This window comes from Schistocerca serialis, chromosome 9, assembly GCF_023864345.2.
Source record: "Schistocerca serialis cubense isolate TAMUIC-IGC-003099 chromosome 9, iqSchSeri2.2, whole genome shotgun sequence".
NCBI classification, from domain to species: domain Eukaryota; kingdom Metazoa; phylum Arthropoda; class Insecta; order Orthoptera; family Acrididae; genus Schistocerca; species Schistocerca serialis.
In genome coordinates, this window is record NC_064646.1 from 213,659,001 (window position 1) to 213,681,845 (window position 22,845).

Here is a 22,845-nt window from a genome sequence, read left to right on the forward strand (position 1 = left end):
CCGAGGAAGGGGCCGGCAAAGTCAGTGTGCACCGGTTCCCATGGCTGCGCCGGATCAGGCCACAGAGAGGGCATTGTACGAGGTGCAGCCAGTTGTTGAGCACACTGACCACACGCAGCAACCATGTGGACGATGTCCGAATCAATACTGGGCCAATAAACGTGCCTGCGGGCCAGGGACTTAGTCCGAGAAATCCCCCAATTGCCTTCATGCAACAGTTTGAGAACATCTTTGCGAAGAGAGGCTGGCACCACAACCCGTGGAGATGCGCCATCCGTGGCCAGAAGAACGACACCATCACGAACAGACAGACGAAGGCACAAGGCATGGTAGTTGCGAAGGGGATCCGATGCCCGGCCCGTGGTCCTGTCCAGCCAACCCCGTTGAACAAAACCGATCACCTGACGCAGGACCGGGTCCCGCGCAGTAGCCGACGTGACCTGCGAACCTGTAAGTGGAAAACCCTCGACCGCGCGACGTTCTTCCTCATCAATGTGGAAACAGAGTAGTTCATCATGATCGAAAACTGGGTCGGGGCCCATCGGCAACCACGACAGTGCGTCAGCGTTGGCGTGCTGGGCCGTGGGGCGATAGTGAATCTCATAGTGAAAACGAGACAAGTATAAGGCCCAACATTGCAGGCGGTGAGCTGCCTTATCTGGAAGCGACGCCGATGGGCTGAACAGAGAGACCAGCGGCTTGTGGTCGGTGATGAGGTGAAATTTAGAACCATATAAAAAAACGCTGAACCTTTTTAGAGCATAAATGATAGCGAGTGCCTCCTTTTCGATTTGAGAGTAACGCCATTGCGCATCGTTGAGGGTCTTGGAAGCATAGGCGATGGGTCGTTCCGACCCATCCTCATACCGATGGGCGAGAACAGCCCCGCGGTCATACTGTGACGCGTCAGTCGCCAGAACCAAGTGCTGACCTGGACGGAATGTGGCAAGACAAGGCGCCGACTGCAAATGAGCCTTCAGGCAGACAAAAGCCTGCTCACACTCGTCGGACCAACAGTAAGGGACGTTTTTGCGTAACAGCTGATGCAGAGGATGAGCTACCACCGCCGCGGATGGAATGAATTCGTGATAGTAAGCAATCTTGCCTAGAAACGCCTGAAGTTCTTTGACCATAGACAGCTGGGGTAGAGTGTTAATGGCCACAACGTGCTGACGTAGAGGACGTATACCCTCATGGAACAAGTGGAAACCAAGATACACAATGGAGGGTTGGAAGAACTGTGACTTGTCCAGATTGCACTTCAACCCAGCCGAATGCAAAACCCGAAACAGTGAACGCAAATTGCGAAGGTGCTCCTCAGTGGAGGCCCCCGTGACAACAATGTCATCCAGATAGTTTATGCAGCTGGGAACGGAAGCCGTGAGCTGTTCCAAAAACTGCTGAAAAATGGCCGGCGCACTAGCGACGCCAAATGGTAACCGCTGGTACTGATACAACCCACAAGGAGTGTTGATGACGAGAAATTCCTTGGAAGAAGCATCCAACGGCAACTGATGGTACACCTCCGATAAGTCAAGTTTGGAAAAGAACTGGCCCCCAGCGAGCTTGGTAAATAACTCCTCAGAACGGGGAAGAGAGATAAGTGTCAATGAGGCTCTGAGTATTGACGGTGGCTTTAAAATCACCACACAATCGCAGACTCCCGTTTGGTTTAGAAACCACCACGATTGGCGATGCCCATTCGCTGGAGGTAACAGGAAGGAGAATCCCTGAAGCTGTTAACCTGTTTATCTCAGCCTTGACAGGTGCACGCAACGCCACCGGAATAGGGTGTGCCCGGAAAAACTTAGGGCGAGCTGTAAGTTTAAGAGTAATGTGGGCTTCAAAATCCTTGGCACGACCCAGGCCAGCAGAGAACATGGACGAAAATTCAGAACACAATCCATCCAGCTGATGATACGGAACATCCTCAGATATGAGGTGCACATCATCATCAATGGAGAACCCGAACAACTGGAAAGCATCATAACGAACAGGTTTTCAGTGCCCGCATGATCCACCACATAAAACGTGAGGGACCTAACAACAGACTTGTAGGCAGTGGAAGCATCAAACTGGCCAATGATAGGAATTTTCTGTTTATTATAAGTCCTCAGATTTCGCGTAACTGGAGACAAGGGAGGGAAGCCCAACTCCAAATACATGCGAGAATTAATTAGAGTTACTGCAGAGCCAGTGTCCACTTGCATGCGGATGTCTTTATCCAGAACACGGACAGTAACAAACAACTTATTTGTTTGAGAAAGCACACAGTTAACATCCATGTCCGATGCCTCATCCTCGTCGACAGGAACTTAAGGGGACTGACACACAGAAGCAATGTGGCCTTTTTTCCTACATGAATTACACGTGGCCCAACGTTTTGGACATGTGGCCCTGTCATGCTGTACGAAACAACGTGGACAAGAAGGAAGTGTGGAACAAACCTGCTTCTGTGGTTGCTGTTTTCACTGTGAGCGTTGCGGCCCAACGTGACGTTGTTAACACGAGTGAACCGCCGCCACATCTTCGTTCTCCTGTGAAACAGGCAAATTGTCCTTGTCGAAAGTTGACTGTACAGCGCCTACATCACACCACGCATCTATTTGCGCGCCAGCAGCGTGAGACACTTCAAAGGATTGAGTGATGCTTAGAACTTTCGACAACGATGGGTTTGGCAGTTGTAGGGCACGTTGCTGAACTTCTTTATCAGGAGCAAGCCATAGAATAGCATCCCTAACCATTGAATCAGCATAAGACTCATGATGAGTGTCCGTGACAAACTGACATTTCCTACTCAGACTGTGTAGTTCCACCACCCAAGCCCGGTAAGATTGATGGAGCTGTTTACGACACCGGTAGAATGCCACACGGGCGGCAACAATGTGGGTGTTTTTGCGGTAATAGTTAGACAATAAGTCACACATTTCTTGGAAGGACAGGAAGGCAGGTTCCCGCAGAGGGGCTAACTGAGATAGCAGCTGATAGATCTGTGGGGAAATCCAAGATATAAATAACGACTTACACATAGGAGCATTGACAATGCCAAAAGCCAAGAAGTGTTGCTGCAAATGCTTCTCATAATCCTCCCAGTCTTCAGCGGCCTCGTCGTAAGGAGGGAATGGAGGCGGAGAAGAGGAAGATAGAAGTCGACAACACCTGAATAGCAGCCGTCAGCTGTGTTTGTTGTGCCTGAATAGCAGCCGTCAGCTGTGTTTGTTATTCAGTGAGCGCTTGCATAAGCTGTTCGATGTCTGCCCCTTCACGAACACACAAATCCACAAAGCAGTGAAAATATCCCATCCTCGTCGCCAAAAAGTGTTATAACCTTTAATCACCAATAATTGCGTGGATATTCAAACACACTCACTTAGAAACAATAGCTGGTTACATGATAACAACTCAGTATCTCTCATTCGACTGCCGTGCCGTGACATGCAGTCGGTGCCGTTCGCAGATAGGTGGCGCTCCCGCACTCAGCCGAGTTGTGGTGCGCCTCTATCGCCGTTTGCGTGTACTGTCGTGGCGGCACTGTTAAATGTCGTGGCACTGTCGCAACAGTAATAACCCTTTCCTGCAGAAGAAAAATAACCAGAATAGTGTTTAAATACATACAAGTTCAGTTATAAAGAAAAAATCACACCATTTATAAGTTGCTGACGGCTCCATTACACTGTGAATATTCCTATGATGGGATGTCAAATTTTTTAAAAAATTATTTTTATATTGTGTTACTGTTGGTAAATTTTATCAGAGTGTTATAATTACAAACTATATCCTTAACGTTGGCACATGACCTTGCTGTTTGCACCGATAACCTCACTGTTTGTTCCCCTCCCCCAGATCAACCAACCAACATACCCTTAACATTGATATGCTACAGAATTCTTGAACACATTCTGAGTTCAGATGTAATAAATTTCCTTGAAACAGAAAAGCTTCTGTTCACGAATCAGTATAGATTTAGAAAGCATCACTCATGCTAAACTCAGCTTGCCCTTTTCGCACACAGTATCCTACAAATCATGAATGGAGAAAAATAGGCTTATTCCTTATTCCCAGATTTCCAGAAAGTGTTTGACACAGCACCCCATTGCAGACTGTTGACAGAGGTCAGAGCATATGGATTATGTCCCCAATGTATGAGTGGCTTGAAGACTTCTTAGATAATAGCTGCCAGAATGTTGCCCTTGACAGCGAGTGTTCACCAGAGACAAAGGTAGCGCCAGAAGTGCCATAAGGAAGTACGGTAGGAACACTGTTATTCTCTTTGTACATAAATGATTTGACACAGTGAACAGCAATTTACAGCTGTTTGCTGATGACATTGTGTTGTATGGGAAGGTGTCATTATTGAGTGACTGTAGGAGGATACAATGTGACTTAGACAGAATTTCTGTTCATTCTGATGAATTACAGCTTGCTCTAAATGTAGAAAAATGTAAGTTAATAAGGATGGGTAGGAAAAACAGTCCTGCAACATTCAAATACAGCATCAGTAATATGTTGCTCGACACAGTCATTTTGATTAAATATCTAGACTTAACACTGGAAAGCAATATGAAATGGAATGACCATATCAAGTTTGTAGTAGGGAAGGTGAATGCTCGAATTTGTTTTAGTGGAAGACTTTTGGGGAAGTGTAGCTCATCTATAAAGGGGATTGCATACAGAATGTTAGTGTCACCCATTCTTGTGTACTGCTCAAGTGTTTCTGATCTCCAACAGCTCAAAATAAAGGGAGACATTAAAGCATTTCAGAAGTGTGCTTCTAGACTTGCTACCAGAAGGTTCGATCAGTACAGAAGTATTACAGAGATGCTTCACGAACTCAAATGAGAATCTCTGGAGGTAAAATGACATCCTTTTCATGACGCACTGTTTGGAAATTTAGAGAACCAGCAGATCAATTCTACTGCTGCCAATGTATGCTTTGTGTAAGGACCAGAAAGATAAGGTGTAAGGAATTTGGGCTCATACAGAGGCTTACAGACAGCTGCTTTTCCATCACTTGTTTGTGAGCACAACAGAGAGGGAAATGACTAATAGTGGTATGTGGTCCCCTCTGCCATGCACTGTATAGTGGCTTGTGGATTATACAGTATATGTACATATAAATGTAGATGTAGTAAGATAGGTGGACTTGCTCAGAGTACAGCTGGTGGTGCTGAGATCAATGTAAATTTATATGCTCAGAAACCCCAGTATATGAGAATGAATGTTTACAACAAACTAAACAGCTAGAACAGACTGGGTATGAAGTTAGGTTCACCAGCGAAAAGCTACATGATATTCCTCTTCAGAGGTGCTAATACTCAGTTGAAGAGAAAAATGAACTGTTCTTGAGCAGCACATAGTTTTGAAAATTTTGAAGGAAAATTTACATTAGTATTAAAATACTAAAGTCTCTCATGAACTGTAGGTTTATGTCACTGCTGATGTTTTACCCATTTTTTGAAGTTTCTCCTTAACTCTAGTTAAATTAGTAGTATCTGTACATTATAAGACAAATAGATTACAATTCATTGGTAAAAGGTATGTTGTCTACCAAGTTGAACAGGCATGTGTGGAAAATTAGACTAATAACATGACAGTAAGCAGTGGCCTTCTTGCCTTTTTGACAGATGTGCCAGTGGGATGGATTGGTGGCTTGCTGGTGTTAGCAGCTGGTGTGAATGCTGAAGTGTCTGTGGCCACAGCAAGTCTTTGAGGGGAGCACACTTAAGCTGCTCTGCAATTGGTTGTTGTTATGTATGGAACAACAAACAAAATATAAGAGTCAATCTAGCATGTTACTGAGGAGAAAAGTTCCAGTCATTATCCAGCAGCAACATTCTGTGAGCATGCTTCAGTGGGACATTTGTGCTTTGAACCATGGAATATTCATAAATAACACTTTCATTATCATGGAATATCCAGAATGGAATACAACATTACTATGAGAAGGATAGTTGCTACCCACCATATAGTGGAGAAGTTGCAGGTAGGTACAATAGGAAGGCTGTCAGAAAGTGAACCTTTGTCAAAAATAGACAACACACATAATCATTCAAGCAAACGCAACTCACACACACATGACCACAATCTATGGCAGCTCAAGCCAGAGTGCACGATGAGAGAGGCAACCGTGTGGGGATAAAGTTGAGGGTGTGCCGGGAGGCGTTGGGGGTGGGGGGGATAACATGCTAGGGATGGGGTATGGTAAAGTACTTTAAGTGCTGCCAGTGGGAGCATGCAGGGATGAGATGGAGAGAGGAGAGGGTAGGGCAGTTGGGAGGTTAGATAAGAGAGAATGGGAAGAGGAAAGGGATAGCAGAAAAGTGAGAAGCAAAAAGACTGGGTGCATGGGTGGAACGGAGGGCTGCATAGTGCTAGATGGGAGAAGGAAAGGGGCTAGATGAGTAAGGATAATGGCTAACAAAAACCAGAAGGCTCGTGGAAACACAGTGTATATTGCAGGGAGAGTTCCCACCTGCACAGTTCAGAAAATGAAAGATCCAAGTGGCACAGTCTGTGAAGCAGTCATTGAAATGAAGAATGTTGTGTTGGACAGAATGCGCAGCGAAAGGGTGATCCAGTTGTTTCTTGGCCACAGTTTGTCAGGGACCATTCTTGTGGATAGATGGCTTGTTAGGTGTCAAGTCCAGTTGAATGCAGCTTAACTTGTAGATCATACGACTAGTTTCACAGGTAGCTCTGCCTTCAATGGGATAAGTGATGTTTGTGACTGCACTGAAGTAGGTGGTGGTGAGAGAATGTATGGGACAGGTCTCCAGTCTAGGTCTATTACAGGGATATGAGCCAGCTGGGGGTCGGGAGCAGCGGTTATGTAGGGATGGACGAGTATATTGTGCAGGTTCGGTGGGCAATGGAATGCCGCTGTTGGAGGGGCATAAGGATTGTGGATAGGACATTTCTCATTTCAAAGCACAATGAGAGTAGTTGAAACCCTGGGGAGAATGTAATTCAGTTGCTTCAGTCCTGGATGGTACTGAATCATGAGGGTAATGCTCCTTGTTGGCCAGATCGTGGGACCTTGGGAGGTGGTGGGTGACTGGAAGGATAAGGCATGGGAGACTTATTTTTGTACAAGGTTGGGAGGGTAATTATGGTCAGTAAGGGCCTCAGTGAGGCCCTAAGTGTATTTTGTGAGGGACTGTTCATCACTATATATATGCGATGGCCATGAGTGGCTTGGCTGTACGGAAGAGACCTCTTGGTATGAAATGTATGGCAGCTGTCGAATTGGAGTGGAGGTATTGCTAGTGGTTGGTGGGTTCGATATGGACAGAAACACTGACGTAGCCATCTTTGAGGTGGAGGTCAACATTGAGGAAAGTGGCGTGTTGGTTTGTGTAGGACCAAGCGAATGGGGGAGAAAATGTTGAGGTTCTGGAGGAATGGGGATAGTGTGTCCTCACCCTCAATCCACATCATGAAGATGTGAGCAATGAATCTGAAGCAGATGAGGGGTTTTGGGATTCTGGGTGTTTAGGAAAGATTCCTCTAAGTGGCCCATAAGTAAGTTGGCAGAGGATGGTGCCATATGGGTGTCTATAGGCCTATCCCAGATTTGTTTGTAGATGATGTCTTCAAAGGAGAAGTAATTGTGAATTAGGATATAGTTGTTCATTGTGACTAGGAAGGAGGTTGTTGGTTTGGAATCTGTTGGGTATTGGGAAAGGTAGTGTTCAGTGGTGGTAAGGCCATGGGCATTAGCGATGCTAGTGCATCAGTAGTGATGAGCAGGGCACTGTGTGGTAAAGGAACAGGAACAGTGGAGGAAATGGTTTGTATCTTTTATATAGGAAGGTAGGTTGCAGGTAATAGGCTGAAGTTGTTGGTCTATGAGAGCAGAGATTATCTCCGTTGGGACGCAGTATCCGCCCACAAGGGGGCTTCCTGGATGGTTGGTTATATGGAGTTTAGGAAGCATGTAGAAGGTAGGAGTGCGGCAATTGATAGGGGTGAAAAGAGAGATGGACTCTGGGAAGAGGTTTTGGGATAGGACTGGAGATCCTGCTAGATTTCTGGAACGGGGCCAGTGTGGCAGGGTTTATAGGTGGATGAATCTGGCAGCTGGCAGAGTTGTTCTGCCAGGTAATCCTTGCAGTTCAAGACAGCTGTGGTGGAGCCTTCATCAGCAGGTAGGATTATAAGGTTGGGATCAGTTTTTAGATGGTGGATTGCAGTTCTTTCTGCAGATGTAAAGTTAGTTTGCATGTTGAGGGATTTGGGAAATCATGTTGAGGCAAGGGACAAGGTTAAGAAATTCTGGAATGTTAACAGGAGTTGTGATTTGGGGGCAGTGGAGGTGGATCAGGTTTGCATGGAGGAGTGAATGGAGCCAGGCAAGGTTCAACATTGGTCTTTGGTTGAGTCTGATTGATAGGGTTATTTGCAAAACTGTGTTATCACTGTAGCTACTGAAATAAGAAGAGACAATTTTTAACAAGATCTACATGACTGAATTTGGTAATTGGGCAAAAGGTGGGACCTTTGGAAAGGAGTGATACTTCTGTGAAGCTAAGGCTTTTGGAGGAAAGGTTCATAACTGTGTTTTGGGTCTGTTTATGTTCTGGATTCCAGTTTAGTGGTGGGAGGGAGTTTTGGAGGGTGGTGTAAATGTAGTAGGTCTGCAAGACAGGGTTTGTTAACTATGAGGGCCCAAGGGGAAAGTTTGGATGTTGTTGTAGAGGTAGTGGGGAGTGATATTCCAAGACAGGAGTAGGAAGTGAGCAGGGTGCAGAGTTTTTTAGGGTGACATTGAGCATGTTGCTCTAGTTCCTGGAGGGCAAGAATTGTAATGTGTGTTATGAGACCCAGGAATTTGGGATTGCATAGAATGAGATTTTTACAGTTGGAGAGAAGGTACTGCTAGGAGCTTTGGCTTGATTGATAAGATTTTGCAGGACTATGTTGGTGAGTGCTATAGATTGGCAGATTCTGAACAGATGGAGGTCATTGTGGAAGGAAGGGTGGAAGCCAGAGATGGATGACTTGATGGTAAGGCCAATTGTGGGGATTCCATGAGCCAACCAACAATGCAGAAACAGTATGTGGGACTGGTTACTGGCCAGTCAGAACCTAGTCTCACGTTCCATGATCCACGTAACATCTTAGGAATACTGTGTGGGTCTTGGTTCTGGATAGCTATAACCTAGTCTCACATATTGTTCCTGCATTGTTGCTTGGCTCATGGAATTCCCCTGATTGGCCTTACCATTGATTTACCCATCCCTGGCTGCCACCCTGCCTTCCATAATGACCTCAATCTGTTCAGATTCTGCCAGAGTTTAACACTCATCAACATAGTCCTGCAAAACCCAATCAGTCAAGCCCAAACCTCCCAGCAATACCTTCTCTCCATCCATAAAATTCTCCTGCTATGCAATCCAGAATTCTTGTATCCCACAACAAACACTGAAACTCTTGCTCTCCAGGAACTAGAGTAACATGCACAATGCCACCCCAAAAAACTCTCCACCCTCCACCCCTAACATGCTATCTCTCCCCTCCACACGCCAGGCTCTTCCTTATCACCACTTGGTTGCCTCTTGCATCATGCGATGATGCTCACAGTCTGGCTTCAGCTGCAACTGCAAGAGGATGAGGTCATGTGTGTGTGAGTTGTGTTTGCTTGAGTGTGTGTGTGTATGTTGCCTATTTTCAACAAAGGCCTTGTTGGCTGGAAGTTCACTTTCTCATAGTCTTTTTGTTGTGCCTATCTGCAACTCAGCTGTGCTTTTCATAATACTTCAACCACAGCGGTAACTGAAATGCCACTGGCTATAATCGCCCCATCAGTCACCCACATTGTTAACAGTGATAAGGAACCCATACATTCCACTGGCAAATCAACCACTTCTGTGACAAGGACTAGAAGCCACAAATTGCAGCTATGCCAGAAGCTCCAATTTCCATGACTTTAGTTCTTTTCAATGCTCTTTCCACCTCACAATCAATGGGGCTGTTTCTATAATTTAGTTCAGACAGTTCCAAGTACCATTAAGTGCCATCTCTGAGCAGCATTGGATTGTAATTAAAATGCAGGAATGCTATTGTTCAAGCTGCTCTGTCCCTCCCTCTCCCACTGCCAATCCAACCATGATGGTTAAGGATTCACCTGGTTTTCTATAATCACATCAGATAATGGTTGGTATGAACTTGGTATAGAAGATATTTTTCTCTTTGCTCTTTTCAACTGAGTGAACTTGTGTTCTGTCTTTTAGGACCTTAGTGTTGACAAGAAGTTGGACTTATTTTTCCTCTTTAAAACAAAGAACAACATATTCTTAGTGATTATGGGTATTCCACAAAGGAGACTGGAACTGTGAATGAAGCTGATGCACAGCACAATCACCCAGTGAAGGAGAAAATGTTGGACATCTCTGCCATACCTCTAATGACCTCACTGTTGACACAGTATTAGAATTTTTCCTTTCTTTCAGCGTCTACCAACTGTTCCTTTTTTTAAATGAAGCATCACCACTTGACATCTATTTGAAATAAAAATCAGTAGAGGAAGGATCAAGGCATCAGCATCCTTAATTTGAGTAACAGGCAGTTATCCTTGTCAAAACACTGCAGGTGACTAGAGTCTGAAAGTGGTTAAATATAACTCATAATCTGATGATACAGGATGAAAAGTCACCTGCCTGATGTAAAGAATGTTGAATGACTTTAACACACTTAACTGTCTGTCCTTCATGTAACAAGATGTAGAGAAAAATTGAAAAAGTGAGGCCTCAGTATGGGCTTCACACTGTGTGAGTAAAAGAAGAGTAGGCTACTGCCCACCCACTGCAGTGTAGTGCTACCACATACACACTGGAGGATTCCCTTGGAGCAAAAGCAGAGGAATTTTACGTGGCCAAGTTTTGACCCAAAAAAACTTAGTTTAAGCTGAAATTAATTAATTTCTTTGTTCATCTCGTATAGATGACACATACAGGTTATTTAGAAACTAATGAAAGAAATTACATAGTATGTTTACTGTTACAGCACTGTTAAGGCATTTTGAGGAAAATTGTTGTGGGGCATGTTTTGTGATATTCAGGAATTTCATCTTTGTGAAATTATTTTGTAGCACTGTTCTTGAGTTATCTGAAACTGTATATGGAATGTTACATCTGCTTTCTAATAGGTTATAAATATTTGTAAAGTAGACTTCTCTGATCTTTAGCAAAAGATAGGTTAGTATGGCACTGTGTGTTTTGTTTCTCATCATATAGCCCCATCGCATCAGTGTTCGTTCAGTCACACCAAATCGCCGTACTTCACGGGATGCAGCATGTACAATGGTCATAGGGAAAGATGTACCTCTTGGTCCAACTAGTGTGCGTGCAAGCCGTGTCACCAGTTCATCAGCTGTCATCTCTTGGCTACCAAGCAACAGTAATTATCAACATGTTGTATGTGTCAACAATGTGGAGGTTCGCACAGTAAAACCTGGAGTTTACCGGCACACAATTACTGGTGAGTAAGGTTAATGTACCTGGGATATAGACCTGTTTGTGAACAAGTTTACTGGAATTCTTGTTTGTAATGTGGACTTCCTATCATATATTTGTAATTAATTATCATGTTCTGTGAAGTTATACTTATAATCAATTCATATGTTATGTAAAATAAGTTATAATGCTTCTTGCAATTCTTCTCATTAGCAGCTTCAATTATTTTCCAGAAAAGACTGCTAACTTGTAAACCAATATACACCTTCAACCTGAATTGTGATGCCTTTTCTTTCATCACCATTACATAAAGAATACAGTCTGTTGTTGTTGTTGTTGTTCTTTTTTTTTTTTAATATGAATATATTCTCTGTATTAAAGTTGCACTACTCAATTGAGCTAATTATAAATTTCAATCAATGCTTCCCAAGAAAACCAATAACAATTAACAGATAATTGTTGTTGTTGTGTTATCGGTCCAGAGACTGGCTGGTTTAATGCAGCTCTCCATGCTACTCTATCCTCTGCAAGCTCCTTCATCCCCAAGTACCAACTGCAACATACATCCTTCCGAATCTGCTTAGTGTATTCATCTCTTGGCCTCCCTCTATGATTTTTACCCTCCACCCTTCCCTCCAACACTAAACTGATGGTCCCTTGATGCCTCAGAAAGTGTCCTACCAACTGATTCATTCTTCTAGTCAAGTTGTGCCACAAATTAATCTTCTCCTCAATTTTATTCAGAACCTCCTCATTAGTTAAGTGATATATCAATCTAATCTTCAGCATTCTTCTGTAGCACCACATTTCAAAAGCTTCTATTCTCTTCTTGTCCAAACTGTTTATCATCCATGTTTCACTTTCATACATCACTACACTCCATACAAATACTTTCAGAAAAGTCTTCCTGACACTTTCAGAAATGACTTCCTGACACTTAAATCAATACTCAATGTCAACAAATTTCTCTTCTTCAGAAACGCTTCCCTTGCCATTGCCAGTCTACATTTTATATCCTCTCTACTTTGACCATCATCAGATATTTGGCTCCTCAAATAGCAAAACTCATCTACTACTTTAAATGTCTCGTTTCCTAATCTGATTCCCTCACCATCACCTGATTTTATTTGAATACATTCCATTATCCTCATTTTGCTTTTGTTTATGTTCATCTTATATCCTCCTTTCAAGACACTGTCTGTTCCATTCAACTGCTCTTCCAGGTCCTATACTGTCCCTGACAGAATTACTATGTCATCGGCAAACCTCAAAGTTTTTATTTCTTCACCATGGATTTTAATTCCTACTCGAAATTTTTCTTTTGTTTCCTTTACTGCTTGCTCAATATACAGATTGAATAACATCAGGGATAGGCTACAGCCCTGTCTCACTCCTTTTCCAACCACTGCTTCCCTTTCATGCCCCTTGACTCTTATAACCGCAATTTGGTTTCTGTACAAATTGTAAATTACCTTTTGCTCCCTGTATTTTACCACCACCACCTTCAGAATTTGAGAGAGGCTATTCCAGTCAACATTGTCAAAAGCTTTCTCTAGGTCTACAAATGCTAGAAATGTAGTGGGTTAATCTATTTTCTAAGATAAGTCATAGGATCAGTATTTCCTCACGTGTTCCAACATTTCTATGTAATCCAAACTGATCTTCTCCGAGGTTGGCTGCTACCAGTTTTTCCATTTATCTGTAAAGAATTCGTGTTAGTATTTTGCAGCCGTGTCTTATTAAACTGATAGTTCAGTAATTTTCACACCTGTCAACACCTGCTTTCTTTGGGATTGGAGTTATTATATTCTTCTTGAAGTCTGAGGGTATTTCGCTTGTCTCATACATCTTGCTCACCAGGTGGTAGAGTTTTGTCAGGGCTGGCTCTCCCGAGGCTATCAGTAGTTCTTATGTAATGTTGTCTACTCCCGGGGCCTTGTTTTGACTTACATCTTTCAGTGCTCTGTCAAACTCTTCACGTGGTATCATATCACCCATTTCATCTTCATCTACGTCCTCTTCCATTTCCATAATATTTCCCTCAAGTACATCGCTCTTGTATAGACCCTCTATATACTCCTTTCACCTTTCTGCTTTTCCTTCTTTGCTTAGAACTGGTTTCCATCTGAGCTCTTGATATTCATACAAGTGGTTCTCTTTTGTCCAAAGATCTTTTTAATTTTCCTGTAGGCGGTATATATCTTACCCTTACTGATACGTGACTCTACATCCTTACATTTGTCCTCTAGCCATCCCTGCTTAGCCATTTTGAACTTTCTGTTGATCTCATTTTTGAGATGCTTGTATTCCTTTTTGCCTGCTTCATTTACTACATTTTTATATTTTCGCCTTTCATCAATTAAGTTAAATATCTCTTCTGTTACCCAAGGATTTCTACTAGCCCTTGTCTTTATACCTACTTGATCCTTTGCTGCCTTCACTATTTCATCTCTCAGAGCTATCCATTCCTCTTCTAATGTATTTTTTACCCCCATTGTTGTCACCCCTAATGCTCTCTTTGAAACTCTCTACAACCTCTGGTTCTTACAGTTGATCCAGGTTCCATCTACTTAAATTCTCACCTTTTTGCAGTTTCTTCAGTTTTAATCTACAGTTAATAACCAACAGATTGTGGTCAGATGCCACATCTGCCGTGGAAATGTCTTACAATTTAAAACCTGGTTCCTAAATCTCTGTCTTACCATTGTATAATCTGTCTGAAACCTTCTAGTGTCTCCAGACCTCTTCCACATATACAACCTTCTTTCACGATTCTTGCACCAAGTGTTGGCTATGATTAAGTTATGCTCTGTGCAAAATTCTACCAGGCAGCTTTCTCTTTCATTCCTTACCCTCATTCCATATTCACCTAGTACTTTTCCTTCTCTTCCTTTTCCTACTATTGAATTCCATTCCCCCATGATTATTAAATTTTTGTTTCCCTCTAAATAATTTCTTTTATCTCCTCATACATTTCTTCAATCTTTTCATCGCCCATGGAGCTAGTTGGCATATAAACTTGGTTTACTGTGGTAGACATGGGCTTCGTTCTATCTTGGCTACAATAATGTGTTCACTATGCTGTTTGTAGTAGATTACCAGCACTCCTTTTTTTTTTTTTTTATTCATTATTAAACCTACTCCTGCATTACCCCTATTTGATTTTGTATTTATAGCCCTGTATTCTCCTGACCAGAAGTCCTGTTCCTCCTGCCACCGAACTTCACAATTCCCACTATATCTAACTTTAACCTATCCATTTTCCTTTTTCATTTTCTAACGTACATGCTTGATTAAGGGATCTGATATTCCATGCTTTGAGCCGTAGAACACATTTTGTTTTTTCTAATAATGACATTCTCTTTAGTAGTCCCCGCACAGCGATCCGAATGGGGCAGGTTTTCACCTCCAGAATATTTACCCAAGGCAGGTTTTCACCTCCAGAATATTTACCCAAGAGGACACCATCATCATGTAACCATACAGTAAAGCCGCATGCCCTCAGGAAGATTTACGGCTGTAGTTTCCACTTGCTTTCAGCCATTCGCACTACCAGCACGACAAGGCCGTTTTGGTTAATGTTATAAGGCCAGATCAGTCAATCATCCAGACTGTTGCTCCTGGAACTACTGAAAAGGCTGCTGCCCCTCTTCAAGAACCACATGTTTGTCTGGTCTCTCAACAGATACTCCCCCCCCCCCCCCCAATTGTGGTTGTACCTACGATATGGCCGGCCATCTGTACTGCTGAGGCACGCAAGCCTCCCCACCAAAAGCAAGGTCCATGTTTCATTGGGGGGGGGATAGATAAACAGATAATTGTAGATTAAAAAAAAAAACATTGACATGGTGTAGTCGAGCTACGAGCTAGACCTTTTAGCACGCACTACAGCAATCGTTTTGTGATATGCAGCAGAAAAACCCCTGTTGGCCATGGCTCTACTCATCTCACATGAAGTACTATTACTGCTACTACTACTACTACTACTAATAATAATAATAATAACAATAATAAACAGAATCAAACTTTTAAACATAGACCGTTAAAGGAATAGCAGAAGTAGACATTACCCATGATTCCGCTAGTGGCAGGAGTATGAATGCTAACACAACAATTTTGTGACAATACAAAGGATCCTTGAAGATATAGACAGCAGGTTCTTTGATGCTCCTACCTATGGTAGCAACATTGTTTTACTATTCATATCTTCAAGTTTTCTGTAATGCAGAAGGTATGGATATACTTTTGAAAACTTTTCTTCCAAGTACGTATCTGACTGTCTATAAACAGTTACACCTGTCCAAAAGCCCAAAAGTATTTATGTCCAAATATGGAAAAGTATTCTTGTTTCACTGGGCAGTTATTTTTGTGATTTAAAATAATATTGAATAGTCACTCAAAATAGGATCCAATTCTTCTAAATTTCGTCTTTGATTTATTGATAGTAAATGTACTAAAACAGAAGTATTCACTCATTGTATGATATTTGATTTCACCAGAAACTAGAAAATCATTCTTCATTTCACTTCACCGCAAGAGGTTAATCACTGAATGTACAGGGTGTTCAAAAAGAAGTGTCACATATTCCTATAGGAGGTCGACTCACAAAAACCTTTGACCATTTGTGCTGCCTCTTTGTATATATTCAGAATCCCCTGATAGTGTTATGTGGTTTTGGGCTGACACATTTGAGTAATATTATAAGGTGGGTCACATAATTGTTTTACATACAATCTTCTTTGTAAACTGATTGCATTTCCATAGTATTCTACCAATGGACACTGTTGAGAATATGTGATTGTCCCACTTCATATCCCTACAAATTGTTATGCCCTGGCATTTGTAGAGTTGACCAATTCCAACTGTCACTCATGGATACTATAGTCATTGGACACAACATATTTTTCATTTCATGAACTGTGCAGTTTTACACTTCTGAACTTTTAAAGTGATTTGCCAGTATTTGTACCACTTTGAAATCCTATCAGTATCTGACTGAATATTTGTTTGACTTTTTTCAGACTGTACTTCAATCAATCAGAGTGTTTGCAGAGAATTTACTGGCACAAGTATAATCAGAGATGTATAAAATTAACAGTTTAAATGAGAAATGTAGCTACTTGTTAAGTATAGGCCTACAGCATTGTTCCATAAGACAAATGAGATGATTGAACTGAAGTAGCAGAAAATGATGGGTACAATTGCAGTTAGCGCATCTCATGCCTGAAAAAGATAACTTTATTAAATTCTCCATTGTGAAATACAGGGGTTGCCCAGAAAGTAAAGCACCACATTTTTTTTTCTTCAACAATTCTTTATTGAACATAACAAGAATTACACACATAAAAGAATGATGTTTTATCTTCACACCCTATTTTTCCATGTAATCTCCTTTCTGCTCTAATGGCCTTGCACTGGTGCAAAACAAGGGCATATATGCCCTGTTGCTACCAATCCTTGTCCTGGTGGTCGAGCCAATGCTTCACTGTGTGAACTTCCTTTCCTGATTGACAGATGCAGTGCCAATTGCTGAGTCACAATGCATCCGTCCTCATGATTGACAACATCAGCTCACTGCAACATGTCAGGTGTGACAGCCACAGATGGTTCCCTGACGGCTGCAAATTGTGGAGCTCCGCCAAACTGACTTCTGATGACCTCACCCTCTGCGCCCAGTGACTAATTGTACTACTGTTGACAGCAGATGCTCCACAGACTTTGCACAAGCATTTGTGAATATTCCCCACAGTTTCTTTCCCTGCAGTGAGAAATTCAGTGACAGCTCATTGCTTGTAATACGCAACACTTACAGGTGCCATTTTGAACACAGCTACTCTATGTGTCGGAAGTGATGGAAACTTGGCGCTCTCACTCAGGAGACTTCAAATAATACATACATAACATTTTGGAAGAAATGCAGTGCATTCCTTTCTGGACAACCCTCATATCTATACTCTCTCATCAAAAGTATGTGGGCACCAATTAGTGGACATTAATATAGGGCATGTGCAACTTTCATCTGCAACTGGTGCTATGTTCTGGGATATGCATTTAGTAATATAGATTATTCACTTCATTGCAAACAGCATATTCTTTGATATCCTCATAACATAATTTTCTTCCTCTAAGGTGATTGCTACCTGCAAGTATAATTTCTCGAACTTCCTGGTTGTGTGCTACATTTTTACTGGCAAATTTTGTTGATTATGATGTAAGTTTTCTCTGTGTAGCTGTACTGCTTTCATTGAGGCTTTTAATTTCATCCCTGAATAGAACTCATTTGGAACTGTTCCTTTTCCTCCTGCACTCTCATTTTCCAGTATTCCTTTGGCCAAATTCATGTTAAATTACTTCTTTAGAATATATTTTAATGTTTTAGCACTGGACTTATTGTTATTCACCTTCTTGCTTCCCAACAGAATGTTATTCAGTCTGGATTACAATCACTTAATTTTGTACACTGTTTTAAATATTCTTTGTGCATGATCAAATCAATCTTGTGACACAGAACACATTCTGGTGATGTAAAGATGAAGGTTTTATGCAGGGAGATTGCCAAACTGTCATGTCCAGTAGTGTACATCGAACAGACTTGGCAAATATTCTCTGGTTCAATAAGCTCACGACTTCTCATGAGCCAGGAATAATACATTACTGGCCATTAAAATTGCTACACCACGAAGATGACGTGCTACAGACGCAAAATTTAACCAATAGGAAAAAGATGCTGTGATATGCAAATGATTAGCTTTTCAGAGCATTTACACAAAGTTGGCACCGGTAGCGACACCTACAATGTGCTGACATCAGGAGGGTTTCCAACCAATTTCTCATACACAAACAGCAGTTGACCGGCGTTGCCTGGTGAAACGTTGTTGTGATGCCTCGTGTAAGGAGGAGAAATGCATACAATCACGTTTCTGACTTTGATAAAGGTCGGATTATAGCATATCACAATTGTGGTTTATTGTATCACGACATTGCTGCTCGCGTTGGTCAAGATCCAATGACTGTTAGCAGAATATGGAATCAGTGGGTTCAGAAGGGTAATACGGAATGCCATGATGGATCCCAACCACTTCATATCACTAGCAGTTGAGATGACAGGCATCTTATCTGCATGGCCATAATGGATTGTGTAGCCACATCTCGATTCCTGAGTCAACAGATGGGGACATTTGCAAGACAACAACCATTTGCACAAACAGTTCGACGAGGTTTGCAGCAGCATGGACTATCAGCTCGGAGACCGTGGCTGCGGTTAGCCTTGATGCTGCATCACAGACAGGAGCGCCTGCGATGGTGTACTCAACGATGAACCTGGGTGCACAAATGGCAAAACATTATTTTTTCGGATGAATCCAGGTTCTGTTTACTGCATCATGATGGTCGCATCCATGTTTGGCGACATTATGGTGAACGCACATTGGAAGCGTGTATTTGTCATAGCCATACTGGTGTATCACCAGGCGTGATTATATGGGGTGCCATTGGTTACAAATCTCGGTCACCTCTTTTTCGCATTGACGGCACTTTCAACAGTGGACGTTACATTTCATATGCGTTACAACCCATGGCTCTACCCTTCATTTGATCCCTGCGAAACCCTACATTTCAGCAGGATAATGCAGGACCGCATGTTGCAGGTCCTGTACAGGCCTTTCTGGATACAGAAAATGTTTGCCTGCTGCCCTGTGCATACTTTCTTCAGATCTCTCACCAATTGAAAACATCTGGTCAATGGTGGCCGAGCAGCTGGCTCATCACAATATGCCAGTCACTACTCTTGATGAACTGTGGTATCATGCTGAAACTGCATGGGCAGCTGTACCTGTACACATCATCCAAGCTCTGTTTGACTCAATGCCCAGGCATATCAAGGCCGTTATTACGGCCAGAGGTGGTTGTTCTGGGTACTGATTTCTCAGGATCTATGCACCAGCATTGCGTGAAAATGTAATCACATGTCAGTTCTAGTATAATATATTTGTCCAATGATTAGCCGTTTATCAACTTCATTTCTTCTTGGTGTAGTCATTTTAATGGGCAGTAGTGTATATAGTGAGCTGATGAAGCCAGAAGAAAGTGTACAAAATTGTAATAGCAATCTCGCCTAATGGATCAAAGCTAATGCTAAAGCAAGGAAATGTCTAATTCTATTGCTTGGAGTCAAGCCTTTACTTTGTGTTGGATATTGCAAGCTTGCTAAAGAAATTAAATGATCGTATGGCATTTATAGGTCGGGATATCCCTTTTCGGGGTTTGACCGCCGTCTTTTAGTCAACGCCACTTTGGCAACTTGCGTGTCAGTGATGATAGAAATGATGATGAATGACATATACACCCAGTCCCTTGCTTGGTAGGTGGTAATGCTACCACTGCGCTACAGAGGTGGACATCGCTAAAGAGATTTCAGATAATGAATATTGTGTCAATAAGGGACAGAATGTTGAGGGCTGTAACTGTTGATAAATACAAATAAAACAGTTTTTTTGCATCAATCACTTGTTTATTGTGCAGCTAAGTATTTAAGTGGTTCACACCATGATCTTCAGGTGAATAATTGTTTTTTCACATTGTTGGTATTGTGAAGATTACAGAAGTCTTTTCACAGAAAAACACTCATCAGCTTTGATGCAGGTTTTCAAAACATTGTGTGGGGCTCCCCACACACATGGACACAAGGCAATATAGCCAAACGAATGAGTTGCAAAACAACAGTGCAAAACAACAGTGTTTAAATTATGTTCTGAGAATAGCAAGTCGTGTTGACAGAAGTGTAGCTACAGCAGTGACAGTGAAAATAAAGATTAACAAACAGCAATGAAGCCACAAACTTCATCTGAAACAGATGCATTGAAAACATCTCATTATAAAAGAAATTAAGTTAGAAAATGCTTTTCATATGGGAAAGTAGGTCACTTATCAAAATGATGCTAAATGGATTGTTGCGTTTTATATGTAAGAAAAAAGGCCATTGATCAAATGAATGTATTGGCACAGGCAACTAGTGTTGTAGTCTCACAAATACTTAATAAACTGAGCAAAAAATTTCAATAGGTAGAGTCAGTAATTTTTCAGTAGATATAAATACACTTGGCTGCGACGAATGGTATATTGACAGTGATGCAACACATCACGTAACAAGTCAGCATAATTGGTACACTATGTATGAACCATTTGAATCTCCAAGGAAGGTGGATAGTGCCAAGAATGGTGTGCAGATTGAAGAATTTGGTACAGGTCAAATTGATGTTCAGATTTTCAATCGACAGAAATGGGCAGAGGGATATTTTGAAGATGTTTGCTTTTATCCTGATGGATCCCGTAACTTATTTTCTGTTAAGAAAGTTGCGCAAAAAGGAATAAATTACACAATTCGAAATGATGGAAAAATTGTTAATATTTTTCAAATACAGTATTCAGTTGCCATTGCTACATCTGTTGGCAAAAATGAGGATATTTTCTAGATGTGAAGGTTGTTAATCAAGAAAAGTCTTGTGTTGTTGCAGACACTGATAACACATTATAGTGATGGCAGAAAAAATTGGTCATAAAAATAAATGATTTATGCAGCAGTTTTCAAAAGATTGTGATATACAGACAAAAATTGATGGTATCGCTTCTGAGGAATGCATCTACAGTAAACATCATCAGCTGGCATTTGGTGAAAGAGTGCAGAAACCCTTTACACCTGGAGAATTAGTTTATGCAGATGTTGCGGTAGACCAGTGGAAAAAATGCTTTGCACTTTCATCAGTACTTTGATGTTTTCAAGAATGGTTTTTGCAGCTATAGGGCAACAAAACTATTGCAACACAAAAAAAGAAAAACAAAAGAAATTTATCACTGTTCATTAAAATGATAAAGACTCAAGCTGATATTTTACTGTGAAAGAATTACATGCAGGCAGTGACAAGGAGTTCTCTAATAACAATGCACATAACTCTGCTGACTCAATTGGACTGAAACGTTCAGTTACTGCACCATACACTCATCAGCAGAATGGAGTTGATGAGCCGGAAAATTGAATCCTTTGTGAGATGGCACATTCTTGGCTCTGCTCTGTTGAATGCCTACCAGAAGCATCGTGGGGTGAGGCTGTTCTGGCTACAACATACTTCAAACTGAACTGGTCCCATGAAAATTAAATTTTCAACTTAAATATTTCTGGAGAAAGAAGGTCATTTTGATAAGTTGGTAATATTTGAAATGGAATGGTTTGCTTGGATTCCTACACAAAAATGGAAAAAGTTTGATGCTAAATCCTAAAAGTGATATGTGGTTGGCTATGATGATTGTGGATACTACACTCCTGGAAATTGAAATAAGAACACCGTGAATTCATTGTCCCAGGAAGGGGAAACTTTATTGACACATTCCTGGGGTCAGATACATCATATGATCACACTGACAGAACTACAGGCACATAGACACAGGCAACAGAGCATGCACAATGTCGGCACTAGTACAGTGCATATCCACCTTTCGCAGCAATGCAGGCTGCTATTCTCCCATGGAGACGATCGTATAGATGCTGGATGTAGTCCTGTGGAACGGCTTGCCATGCCATTTCCACCTGGCGCCTCAGTTGGACCAGCGTTCGTGCTGGACGTGCAGACCGCGTGAGACGACGCTTCATCCAGTCCCAAACATGCTCAATGGGGGACAGATCCGGAGATCTTGCTGGCCAGGGTAGTTGACTTACACCTTCTAGAGCACGTTGGGTGGCACGGGATACATGCGGACGTGCATTGTCCTGTTGGAACAGCAAGTTCCCTTGCCGGTCTAGGAATGGTAGAACGATGGGTTCGATGACGGTTTGGATGTACCGTGCACTATTCAGTGTCCCCTCGACGATCACCAGTGGTGTACGGCCAGTGTAGGAGATCGCTCCCCACACCATGATGCCGGGTGTTGGCCCTGTGTGCCTCGGTCGTATGCAGTCCTGATTGTGGCGCTCACCTGCACGGCGCCAAACATGCATACGACCATCATTGGCACCAAGGCAGAAGCGACTCTCATCGCTGAAGACGACACGTCTCCATTCGTCCCTCCATTCACGCCTGTCGCGACACCACTGGAGGCGGGCTGCACGATGTTGGGGCGTGAGCGGAAGACGGCCTAATGGTGTGCGGGACCGTAGCCCAGCTTCATGGAGATGGTTGCGAATGGTCCTCGCCGATACCCCAGGAGCAACAGTGTCCCTAATTTGCTGGGAAGTGGCGGTGCGGTCCCCTACGGCACTGCGTAGGATCCTACGGTCTTGGCGTGCATCCGTGCGTCGCTGCGGTCCGGTCCCAGGTCGACGGGCACGTGCACCTTCCGCCGACCACTGGCGACAACATCGATGTACTGTGGAGACCTCACCCCCCACGTGTTGAGCAATTCG

At 42.5% G+C, this 22,845-nt stretch overlaps 1 protein-coding gene across 1 annotated transcript in view; it reads left to right on the plus strand.

Moving 5' to 3' along the window:
• LOC126419495 (RIMS-binding protein 2-like) overlaps positions 1-22,845 on the plus strand; it is a 268,550-nt gene that overhangs the window by 16,167 nt on the left and 229,538 nt on the right. The window contains exon 3 of the mRNA XM_050086685.1: positions 11,235-11,478. Within this exon, the coding sequence (XP_049942642.1) occupies positions 11,235-11,478 (244 nt within the window). The remainder of the gene's footprint in view (positions 1-11,234; positions 11,479-22,845) is intronic.